This window comes from Magnolia sinica, chromosome 2 (genome assembly GCF_029962835.1).
Source record: "Magnolia sinica isolate HGM2019 chromosome 2, MsV1, whole genome shotgun sequence".
In the NCBI taxonomy this organism is placed as follows: Eukaryota; Viridiplantae; Streptophyta; class Magnoliopsida; order Magnoliales; family Magnoliaceae; genus Magnolia; species Magnolia sinica.
Window position 1 is genome coordinate 14,639,735 of NC_080574.1, and position 13,069 is coordinate 14,652,803.

Below are 13,069 nucleotides of genomic sequence, written 5' to 3' on the forward strand. Positions count from 1 at the left end.
TGGATGCTAAGAAGCTTTTAGGTCCTGTTTAGCCGGTGGATTAAGAGGGATTAGAAGGGATGGGATGGTAAAATCCCGGGACATGCCAAACGAGCCAAACAGACCTGATGAACTTGTCCTAAGATATAGCAGACCCATAGATCTTAAACCAATACACTCACATCACCATCATTACTTTAAAATTGATCCCATTTCTCCTAATCTTGTTTAGCTGTGCCTGGGGCATGTTTGGTTGGACAGATTGAAAGGGATTGGAAGGTAAAATCCTGGGATATGTCGGGCGTGCCAAACCGACTCGATGAACTTATCTCGGGATATAGCAATCCCATGGATCTTAAGGGCCTCTTTGGCTGCATGAATTATGGTGGATTACATGGGATTGTCAGTTGCATGTGGTGTACACCTCTATCCCATGCACCACCAGTGAATTGTTTAGGTTCCGTGGGATATTGGAAACTGCGTCACTCTTTGCAACTTCATCCACCATATAGATAACTATGTGGGACCCACCATAATTTATGTCTTTTATCTGCTCTGTCCATTTATTTTATTAGATAATTTTATGTGTTCAGCCCAAAATTGAAGCACACCCAATGTCTCTCTCTCTCTCCACAGAAAGAGCAGGAATTCAAAAATCGTTGAATTTTTTTGAGGTACAAAAGTTTTTGATATATATATATATATATATATATATTCTCTACTTTCCTGTCTTTGAGATCTCATGAACACTTTGGATGGCAAATAAATTTCACTATAGGTCCTAGGAAGAATTCAACGGTGGGAATCATTATTCCCACTCTTTCCTATGGTTTGGTCCAGTAGAGCTTTTGTTATGCTTCAAGTTTTGATTCAATGTCTCAAATTAGTTGGAAAAACGGATGGATGGCGTGGATAAGTCGCATGTGGGCCCCAATACTGGAAAAAACATCTTAAATCGATAAGCCGCATATCTCGGTGGAAATTCAAAATCCCACCGACTCGACTCCATGCACATGCCAATCCCTCTTAATACGCCGAGAGATGGATGCCATCCAAACACCACTCTATCCGTCACATTAGGGATTAGAGAATCCCATACACTGTAATGCGATTAAGCCAGCTACCCAAACTGGCCCTAAACCATTCAAATTGCCTGAGGCGTGTTTGGTTCAAGGGATTGGAAGGGATGAGAAGGTTTAATCCCGGATTGGCCGTCAAACAGACTCGATATAGCAATCCCACGAATCTTAAGACAATCCATCGACAACATCATCATTACCTAGAAATCTATGCCATCTACTCTAATACCATTCAATCCCTTCCAATCCACCCATCCAAATGGGCCTTAAGCGGTATCTTGGTGGGATTTTATCTTGGTGGGATTTCAAAATCCCATTGACTCCATGCACATGCCAATCCCTCTTAATACGCCGAGAGACAGACGCCATCCAAACACGTACACCAGCCAATTCGCTTCGGCCGTTTGGCCGGTGGATTGGAAGGGATTGAATGGTAATAGGGTGGATGGCATGGATTTTTAAGTAATGATGATGTTGTCAGTGGATTGTCTTGAGATCCATGGGATTGCTCTATCCAACGAGTCACCTCGGCCAATCCTGGGATTAAACCGTCTCATCCCTTCCAATCCCTCCAACCAAACATGTCCCAAGCAAAATTGAACGGATTAGGGTGGATTGGATGGGATTTAAAGGTAATGATGGTATTATCATGGATTGTCTTAAGATCCAGGATTGGGATCAAATCACCAACTCTGTTTGCACGCCTGGCCAATCCCCATATTTAACTTCCAATCCTTCAATACCATCCAATCCCTTCCAATGGTCGATTGGAAGGGATTGGATGGTATTGAAGGGATTAAAGTAAAATCTCGAGATTGCGGGCGTGCCAAAGCGAGACGTGATCTCGATCCCAATCCCATGGGTCCTAAGACAATCCAACGACAACACCATTATTACCTTTAAATCCCATCCAATCCACCCTAATCTTTTCAAATTTGACTGGGATGTTAGGAGGAGGAAGGGATGGGAAGGTTTAATCTGGGATTGGCTAGCGTGCCAAACAGACAGGATATAGCAATCCGGTATATAGCAATCCCATGGATCTCAAGGCAATCCACCGACAACACCATCATTACCTCGGAATCTATGCCATCCACCCTAATACCATTCAATCCTTCCAATCCACTCGGCCAAATGAGCCCTTAGGGATTAGAGAATCCCATACACTGTAATGCCGATTAAGCCAGCTACCCAAACTGGCCCTAAACCAATCCACTGACACCACCATCATTACCTTAAAACCCATCCCATCCCTTCCAATCCCTTCCAATACGCCCGGCCAAACAGGCCCTTGTAGTTTGGAGTATAATAATCACTGTTTCCTACAGTGTAGTACACGTAAAATTAAAAACACATCAATATATGAGGTGGGCTCTATGGCCAGGGTCTCACCTTCGTCCCGGGAATCCTCCGGGACCTCATGGAAGTTGCGCTCTCCCCTCCCAATCCCTGACGGGACCGGGCCTAATCAACTCCCGCATGTCAGGTAGCTACCGATTGCATGAAGACCCGCCATCATGACCTCTGTGGCACTACGGTGCGGCAGAGTTTGATTTAAGCATGCTTTACGTATTAAGTTCACGTCGGTAATGTCAAGTTAACCGTACAATCCTACTCAGCTAATTGGAGAATTTCGTTCCTCAATGGGCAACCACATCCAAGGTAAAGCCATGGAACTAGCCATTCAATGTTTTGAGATGCCGTGGCCCACCTTCGTTCCGAAGTCGCCTCTTTTCATGTGACCACAAAGTTTCGTGGGCCCCACCATGATGTATGTATTATATCCACACCATTCATCTATTTTTGTGAGATTACTTTAGAAAAGATGAAAAAAATAAGGTCGATCCATAGCTCAAGTGGACCACACCGTACAAAAATAGCAGGGATAATGACACCCATTGTTACCTTGTTAGGCCCTACCACGGTGTTTTTTTTGACATCCAACCTGTTCGTAAGGTCCAACAACTGTCGATGAAGGAAAAAACAAATATAGATTGATCCAAAACTTTTTGTGGTCTGAAGAAGAATTGAATGGTATGCATTCAATCTAGGCTTTCAATGGATCTGGCCCCAAACCCACCGCCCCCCGGCGCCTTTTTTTTTTTTTTAATCATGCCCTAAAATGAACGGTGTGGATATAAACATATGGTGGGCCCACAGGACTTTGCCACGTCAACACACCGCCGAGGTGGGTGCCGCGCCCGCCAAAAGATCTCACCTTAGGGAAAGCTTAGATCTCACACGCGTGTAAAGTTACGACACATGCACGAGTGAACCGCTTCCACCCGGCGGGTAATTTGTAACTCTCGTGATTTAACAAGCTTTAACGAAACAGAATCAAATTCATAAAAAGTCCTTCCATCTTTTTGGTCGAGTCTCCTACCTTCCTTCCTGCCTTCTTTTCTATCTCTTCACCCTCTCTCTCCATGAAAACTCAAAGATAAACTTCAATCTCAATCCAAAAATTCCATTCAAATTCCGTTGGAACATCGCCAAATCGACGGAGGCGATGTTCTCTCGATGGGCCATCAAACACGTCTGCAAATTCCTCCTGAAGAAGAAATTGGGGAAATTCATACTCGGCGATCTCGACCTTGACCATCTCGATGTCCAGCTCAGCAAAGGCACGATCCAGCTCACCGACCTTGCCCTTGACGTCGATTATATTAACCAGAAGGTAAGCCGCCGCACAATCTCCTCCGTCAATTTACGATAGGCGGTTCCAGAAAATTTGATGAATCCGGCGCGGAGAACTTGCAGTTTCTAGGGTTTTATGTTGAGAATTCACGTATGTGAAGGGTCCCCTCGGTGGGAGATTTCGAACAGAGAAAATTCTAGGTTATGTCTACATCGAATTTGTAGCATACATTCAGTTTGAATTAGAATCAGGAGCATAGTCACCATTCAGGATTTTCTTATTTCTAACTTTTAGACTAGCGGCACACTTGTAATTGCTCTTCTCACCGATCAATGAGAAGATTTTGAAAAATTTGCTTTGAAACTGGACTTGGACAGTCAAGAAAGTCAGATATGTGGAAGGAAACTAGTGAAAGAATTAATACACAAGGAGATGGAAGCACAAATAGTGGCTTAATTATATTTCTTTTATTCCAGTGCTGTTTGCTTCCTAATGTATGAGGAGATGGAATCTCTTGTTTGAGCTGTGTTTGGATCTTATGAGAATTTGAAATATTAAACTAGAAACTCTTATGAGGTTTTGAAAATTAAACAAGAAAACTGCTCAAACTTCCACTAAAGTACCAATGTCCTAGGTTAGAAACAGACCTGGATAGAGTCATTTTCATCAACATTCGATTGCCATCACCAAAGATCTTTTACACGCTGAAAAGGATCCTTCTGTCAATTTGAATACCCATTTGTTATTAAGCCCAACGTTTTCTAGAATGTATTTACATTGAAGCCTCTTCTTTTAATGGCCTTCCAGCATTCCTTCTCTTGAGAACTCCATGTCTTATATATATATATAGAGAGAGAGAGAGAGAGAGAGAGAGAGAGAGAGAGAGAGAGAGAGAGAGAGAAGAAGAAGAAGAAGAAGAAGAAGAAGAGGAATTAATGCTCATCAAACTACAAAACAGCTGCCTTGAAGGACTCAACAGAACTCCATGTCTGCAACGGGTTTTGCTGAGGACGCTCAAAGCAACTGAACCCTTCCCATAAATCATCATCATCATACTATTGCTTCTTGCTGTTTGGGGTTGGCTGCCAACCTTACACTAATCCTCCTTTTCCTGGGCTGGGAACTGGCTAGGGAAATCCCCACTAGGAGGTGCTTCTTACCATGAAACCCAACTCCCGGTGGCTCCAGCCACAGGAAATTAGCAAACCATTCTAATCGCTTTTCGAAGAATGAGCCAATGGATGAAATATCATTACTGATGTCTTCACCGCTAGTTCTTGTAACTTCAGTTGCTACCTTTTACCCGTTTTATTGTAGCTCCTTTGAAAAGGGAAGCTCTTGAACTCCATGAAACTCTACTCTTATTCACGCGAAACTCTAGTCTTTTCATTAAGTTGGAGCCAAGTCTGCTTTGATATAGTAGCCAATGGCATCATTGGTGGTTGCAAAGTGGAGCTAACGGAGAAGTCCCAACCTTGTCAACGACCTAATCCAGCAACCTATGTCATGTATATACTTCTAAAAAGGTGAAGTAACCATTGCCAGATTCTATTAGATTTGGACATGCCACGAGTCCCAACACAACCCTAGTTGCCCTTTTGTGCAGTTTTCTCTAAACTTCACATAACAAAAATTTGCCTTTTTAATAGTTCCATCTTGTGGTCCATCCTTTACAATAAAAGTGTCCTATATGAAATATGACATGGAAATTGGACCCATTGAAGCTCCCATTATTGAAGCTTGTATAAACCATATAAATTTTTAACGCTTTATACCTGATTGATATATGATGTGTTAACCAGGGATCCTACTTCTGCGATTTGTTGAATCTGACACTCTATACCTGTGCTGGATGTGGACACCTGTACTTGCATCTGTGCAACATAGCCTCCTAGCAACCAGGAGGGTAAACGACATAGGATTCCCTTAATCTATTATGTGTGCTGAATCACTCAGCAAATGTTCATCAGCTCCAAAGGTTACACTTCACTAGGAGGAATTTCCCCCCTTTTTTGAGAGGCATTCATTAACTCAATCATTTTAATCAACCTATCCAATAGACTATTTCATAGCCTTGTGGGAGTTTTGTGCTCTCATTGTTTGTCCCAAGCCCGGATCAAGGAGGGTTGTGTCGCGGGTTAGCAGTTGGCATGAAATGTTGGCCTCTAAATGGACAAGGGAAAAGCCCAAATGGACGTGGGTGGAGGTAGTGGTTTAATTGAGGATATGATCCTAGATAGAGTAGAATGGCGGAACCAGATTTGTGTAGCTGACCCCAGTTAGTTGGAATAAGGCTTAGATGTTGATGATGACAATGGTTTTGAGAAGTGTTGATTATGAGGTTTTGGCCCCTTAGCAACAATCTCCTAATGCTTATTACCGTAACTTGAAACATACCAACTCGATGACCAGCCAAAATTTGCCCAGCAAACAACTTCTTGGAAAGCTTCCATTTGCGGGCATCTCTTCAACTACAGTATCCATCGTTTTTCCATTTTGCCACTTGGCCTAGCTATTACCTCTACTACTAGCTCATTATCACCATCATTTAAGTCTCATCACAAGTTTCTAATTAATGGGGTTTAACTACACGAATCCTATTTCACCATTCTACTCTATCAGGTGCATTTCCTCGATTAAACCTTTACCTCCACTTATGTCCTTTTGGGCCTTCCGCTTGCCCTTTTAGAGCCTTCAACTTGAACCAACTCACTCCAACTAATGTAGTTCTTGGTCTTCATTGCACATGGCCAAACCATTGAAGCTTACTCTCACATCTTATTACCTATTGGTGCCATTTCTAAGTTCCTTAAAATGTGTTTATTTCTAATTGTATCCTTGTCTTGCCAATAATCCATCTCAACATCCTCATTTTAGCTATGTTAATCCTATGAAATGTTGTTCCATGACTGCGAACATTCTGTCCCAAATAAAACATGGTCTTATTATTTCAATTACTGCCTTTGCTCGTTAACCTCTAAAATGTTTGAAGCTACAATGTTCCACTTTTTCATTGGAAATATTACACTTCATCTCATTTGTTTAGTACCATAGAAGCAAGAAGTAACTCAAGCATTCATACTTTCGAACTTGCTCCTCTCCTTGCATTAAAGAAGGGGACAATCCATCTTTCCAAAAAAAAGAAGGGAAAAGAAAAGAAAAGAAAAAAAGAAGGATCATCCTCCGCACAAACCTCAATGGAACCTATGTTTTGCGCCCACCTACCATTGGATAGGGTTGACCTAGAAACGCTGAATCAAAAGCGAAATGAGACTTTTCGTCGGGTAGGAAGGGCAATGGTAGGTTGTCCAAGCAAAAATATCCCCACCAATTCGAGAAGCAGAGTGAAGGACATTCTATTCAAAACCATTGCTGCAGATGCTGCTTCCCATTATATAACACTGGGCTACTTTTTAAAAGCCTTCATCTTTGATTATAAGGGGAATTGTGCTAAGGTGGGTTGAAATCTCATGGGGAACCGATGATTTTGATAGTTTAACCAATGGCGCTGGTTGAAATCGGTCGTTAGTCTGCTGGTCCATTTGGAAAATTAGCGAGTTGACAACTTCTAGGGAGATTGACTCAATGGCAAAGCAATAGGGAACGAGGTAATGCAGACTAACTGCTCTGACATTCTTGTTTTTTGAAATGAACACCCCCCCCCCCCAAGACCAGAACTCACTTGGATGGCAAGTAGGATGACCTGGAATGGGAACTCTATTTCAATGGGGTTTCCAAAGCTTGGGCAAAGCAGCAGTGTCCACCATGAAATACTGGACATGAGAATCCATCTAAACACTAACATTGGATGGGGCCACCAACAGGCTGAGGAAGCCCTTCAGTGGATGGAGCCTGGCTCATCATGGAACATTGGCCTGACGAACTTGAGACAGATTACCAATTAGGATATGGCAGCCTGATTATTGGCCCAATGAAGTTGAGACAAATCTTTTCAATGAATTGCCCGGCAAGATCCATTTTGGGAACAAATAGAGAGGACATGCTGTATAGATAAAATCCATTATGCATTTTGTTGCCCGTAACGGGAGGCCCTTCTGCCTGTCATTTGTCTCTCATTTTTTTTAAAGGATGACAATTTATTGAAAGAAACGGTAGAGTTGAAATAATACAAAAGAGAAAAGAAAAGTCACCCTAATAAGCAAATAAAAGCTACCCCACCCACTAGTTACATGCTAAGAACAACACACCCTCCACTCAACCACAAGAGATCGAGCAAAACAAAAAACCCCACGAGGTTGCCCAGAATGCGCCTAAAGCACCTACGATTTCTTTCATTCCAAATGGCCTACAACCTAGCTAGTAAAAACAATCTCCATTCTTGAGATACTTCCCTTCCTAATCCTAACCCCTCCATGCCATTGCTGAAAGAAGCCATCAATGCGATCTGGAAAAAATCCAGGCGATGCCAAAATACTGAAGGACGAAAGCCCACAACTCCCAGGAAAAGCAGCAATGCACGAACAAATGAGATACCGATTCCTCATCCTTTAGGCATAGAGGGCAAGCATTGATAAGGATGAGTCCTCTTATATGAAGGTTATCAATGATTCAGTAGTCAACACCTTGTTCCACCCCACTAACCAAGCAAAAGCCATCATTTTAGATGGCGCGCCATAGGACCAAAGGTGGAATTAGTGACCACTCCACTTTGGCTCGAATCGAGGACATAGTGGAAAGATCTCACCGAAAACTTCCTGAACTTATCCTTAAGCCAACGCATAGCGCACAGAATCGACCCCATCTGAAACTGAGACCCCTTTCGGTTGGCAGAGAAGCGCCATAATTTCTTGAAGCTCCACCTCTCGAAGGACTCTTCTGCACAAAGGATTCCAAACCCCATTGTTTCCCATTAACGAGAAACAAAGACTAACAAAGATCTGGGTCTCTTCCCTTGGCTCATCTCTGAGGTCAAGGGTTTGAGAACCCATGTGTGGTAGTGTGTGTGCGTGTTTCTCACCTTAAAAGAAAACGACTAACAAAGATATCCAAATCCAAGGCGACAAGGGCAAGATTCAGGAAAATATCTTATAGGGCTCTATCTCCAAGCCATATATCCTTGCAAAATCTGATCCTCACCCCATCCCCTAGAACATAAACCACTCCTTGATGGACAATTTCTTTGAGTTTTATGATTTGACCCGGATGCCGTATACAAGCCCGCAGTATTGGGCCACTAGCCAACATTATCCACCCCATACTTTTTTATGATGACCTCCTTCCATAACCCTCCCTCCTCAGACCCAAACTTCCAAATCCATTTTTCCAATAACTCATCATTCATAGGTTCCAAAAGGTGGATACTGACCCCCTGCCTCTTTCGGCTTGCATACATCCAATCACTTCATAAGGTGAAACTTCTTCTTAACTTGCCCACCTTGCCATAAGAAATCCCTTCTAAGCTTTTTGAGCTTATTGAGAACCCCTTTGGGACATTTGAATACCCCTTTGAGACACTTGGAAATCCCCTGCTCCCACCTCAAAACCCTGGAATAGGCCTCGGGATACCCCTCTATCTAGGATTCTACTCAAGGCTTTTGCTTAAGGCTTCTGGCACCATAACAAAAAGAAAGGCGATAGTGGATCACCTTGCCTTAATCCCCTAGATGATTTGAAATGCCCTTTCGGCGAACCATTAACTAAGATCGAGAACTTCGCCGATCCCAAACATTCGCAAATCTAGCTTCTCCATTTGAGTCCATATCCCAACCGACCAAACATATAATCAAGAAGGCCCAATCAACATGATCATAGGCCTTTCCCAAATCTAACTTGCACACTACTCCACCCTTGGCTTCCTTATGTCTCAAATTAACCACTTCATTTTCAATGAGAGAGCTCTCTAGAATCTGTCTTCCTTCAACCAAAGCTCCTTGTATGTTCAATATGACACGTCCCAAGGAAGCACAAAATCGAGAAGCAAGAATATCTTCACAAGGATTTTGCATGGAGCTTTGATGAGGCTTATCGGGCGGAAGTCTTTGAGGCTCTCGACCCCCTCCTTTTTAGGGATGAGGACAATAAAAGAAGCCCTCAGCTCTGAGGCTAGCTTACCATGCTGGAAAAAATCTCTAACAAAGTTCATCACATTGTTCTTAAGCAAATCCCAAAATGATTGGGAAAAAGCTATAGGAAACCTGTCAGGACCCAACACCTTATCAGTTATCCCTACCCAACTCCTTGATCGCCTTTTTGACTTTCTTCTGAAATCTCCCTTTCCAGAACCATAACATCTTTGCTCGAGAGCATGTTGAATTTCAGGTTATTGAGTTTGGGACACAAAATGTGGGGACTTGAAAGGAGTTTCTCATAATAGGAGACTATAGCCTTGCACACCTCCTCACCTTCCACACGAACCCTATCAACCATAACACTTTTGATTCTGTTAGCCCGGGCCCTCGCACTAGCCATGCTGTGGAAAAATTGTGTTTTTGTCCCCCTCCTTAAGCCAAGTGGCCCTAGACTGCCGCTTCCATTTGATCTCCTCCTCCAACTAGAAATTATTAAACGCGCCTTTCAACGAATCCCTCGTATTCTGCTCTTTCTCTGATAGGACAACCCCTTCTTTGATATCAAGCGCTTGAATCTCGTTCAAAACCATCTCTATAGCTGCCTCTTTTGTCACGGGGGGTCTCTTTCCCAAGTGGTGATTCTCTGTTTTAGGTAACGCAGTTTCTGGAGAAACAAACCCTGGATGGCCTGTAAAAGAGTAAGAATTCCTCCAGCCCCTCACAAGATCACTAAAACCTTCTGATCCGTGCAAGCTTAACTTTGAATGGCCTTGAGCCTCGACTCTCCATCTCCACCTCGAAGGAAATAGGCCAATGGTCTGAGATCAGTTTCGGTAGACCACGCTGACTAGAAAGGGGAAACTTATCAATCCAACTCTGAGAAAGCAAGAATCTATCAAGCTTGGAAAGGGTAGGCCGCTCTCCGCCATTTGACCAAGTTAAAAAACCCAACCCCCCCCCCCCCCCCCCCCGCGGCAAATCCACGAGCCCATTTGTTTGAATCCAAGTAGAGAACGCTTCCATGCTTCAAGTTATTCTTCCTCTTGATGATTTTTCAAATGAAAATCTGGGGACATTAAAATCACCACCCACACACCACGACAACCCCCATCTCGTAGCCACCGAATCCATCTCCACCCAGAACAACTCGCTGGGGAATTGGGGCCATAAACAACAGAGAACACCCACTCGAAGCCCGACGACCTGTCATGCAAAACAACATTGATAGAAAACCCCCCCACACAACTGTCAATTTTAGACCACACAACATAGTTCCAAATCACGAGAATCCCCCCTGCAAATCCCTGTGCATCCTTCGCCACCTAGTCCTTCACCCCACCTCTCCAAATATCATTCTCCACTATCTGGCACATGCTGCTCATTTTAGACTCTTGAATAGCTAGCACTTGAGCCTTATACCTCTTGCAAGTAGCCCTGATTTGAGCTCGTTTTTGGGGACAACCCCAACTCCCTAACATTCCAGTTGATGATCTTCATGATGTAACTTTCTTACCCCTCCTCTCCTCCCCACCATATGAACCCGCAGCCCCGCCCTAGTTAACGTTCCATTCCAGTGCTTTAAGTTCCCTTGAGCCATGCACTGGAACTGACTTATCCGAGATCGCTGCTTCCTGCTCTTTCAATGCACCTCTTGCTCTAATTGTGTTGAAGATTGTGACATTATCCTCCTCACAATCTCTGAATGTCATCCCCAGAAGACTACCAATTCTTCCCAAATAGTCTCCAGCCCACTTCATACCAACAGACATGCCATTGCATTACCTCCCCTGAATAATCTTGTGACGTGACCATTGTATCCCCTACAGATTGAATGTCTCGGCATAGCCCCATAGAAACCTGAATAGGAAGGATATCCTTCGCCAAACTCATATTATTATCAGGGATACAAGCAAGCTGGTTGTCGTAAGCTTCGGAAGATGCTCTTGTAGCGAACCCTCCTCTACATCAGCAACATCAACTACAGTCGCGAGGTGATTGCCTGCCAGAGTCTGTCTTCTCCTCAGGTTCGAGCACTACGCCCGCGATCGCCATGCTATCTCCTGCGTTAACCCCTTGCCCCGTGTCTTCTGAAAACGTACCTTCCAAAACACCTCTGGCGATGGGAAAAGCAAGCGTCTGATTTTCATCGACCGCATCTACACCTTCCTTACACGCGTCGCCATCCTCGCGCTCCCCTACACTACCTGCTGATTGCGATAAGAGAGATGTTGCCTCTTCTTCTGCCATTTCGCTAGCATCGCTTCCTGTTCAGACGAGTTGATTTTGCCCTTCTTCCATCTCACAGTCCATTTCAGATACTGGAGAGCTTGCATACTTCCCATTCTCTGCTTCTGACTCAATATGAGCTTTAAGTGATAGAGTAGGCTCGAAATTGTGTATTTCGTGATATATATAGTCTCCACATGTGACTTCATTTAAGTGCCACATGTGCCGTATCAGGGCTAGTGTTCGCATACATGCCTTTGTTCGCATAAGATCGTATTTCGGATTTGAGAGCTTTACATGTGTTAAAGCCCTCCGAAAATTCAGCCAAAAGTTCTGTCTCTTCCTTCCACATTAATTGCTTCATCAGCAGGAGCAGAGACTTCGCCACGTGTCGTGACCTCCCTGGTTCTTGTTACAGCTACTGCCTCCCCACTTTTAAAGCTTTCTGAATTTTGATTTCTTATTTAAGCAAAGGGGAGGGGGGAACCTTCAGTTTTTGCCTATGGCTTCGCTTTTGTCCATGTTGTTTTGAGAGGATTTTGGATGAAGTGAAATCGTTTGTTTCCTGAGTGGATAGACATTCAATGTACAAGAAAGAGGGGAGGGCTTCTAGAAATAAGATTGATTTTCCAGCTTCCTCTGTTCAGTACTGACTGTTTAAGAGGAAGTGATTGGAACTTTCTTACCCAATAGGTCAGGACCTTTGAGCTACCAACAAACTTTGATGAGATGGCCTGATTTCTGCTGTCACAGGGAACTTTTTTTTTTTTTCTTGCGGTAACACAGACAAACTTTATTATGCAAAAACTACTAGAAACACAAGCAGCACAAGAGAAAAAAAGCATGGAAATCCCACACAAGGTGGCCCTTCTAATTACAGCTTTTTAAATTGTTGAGCCAATTCCCTGACAAGATTGCCAAAGAGCCCCTCGGAACTCCTGCCTTGCCATTGCCCAATTGATGGCCACGCGAAAGAATCCTTCTAATAGAATCATATGGAGCAACTTTATTCTCTAGAATTCTTCTATTTCTTTCCTTTCACAATACCCATAACATTCTGAAGAAAACTGTCTTCCATAAAATATCCTTGGTCCTTATGACCTTTGAACAGCCCCCGG

At 43.4% G+C, this 13,069-nt stretch overlaps 1 protein-coding gene across 1 annotated transcript in view; it reads left to right on the forward strand.

The window, feature by feature from the left end:
• Positions 1 to 3,375: 3,375 nt before the first annotated feature.
• The window catches only part of LOC131223994 (autophagy-related protein 2-like), a gene marked incomplete at its 5' end in the record, with an annotated part of 33,230 nt that continues 23,536 nt past the window's right edge, over positions 3,376 to 13,069 (forward strand). Inside the window, one exon of the mRNA XM_058219586.1 lies at positions 3,376 to 3,735. Coding sequence (XP_058075569.1) covers positions 3,376 to 3,735 — 360 coding nt within the window. The remainder of the gene's footprint in view (positions 3,736 to 13,069) is intronic.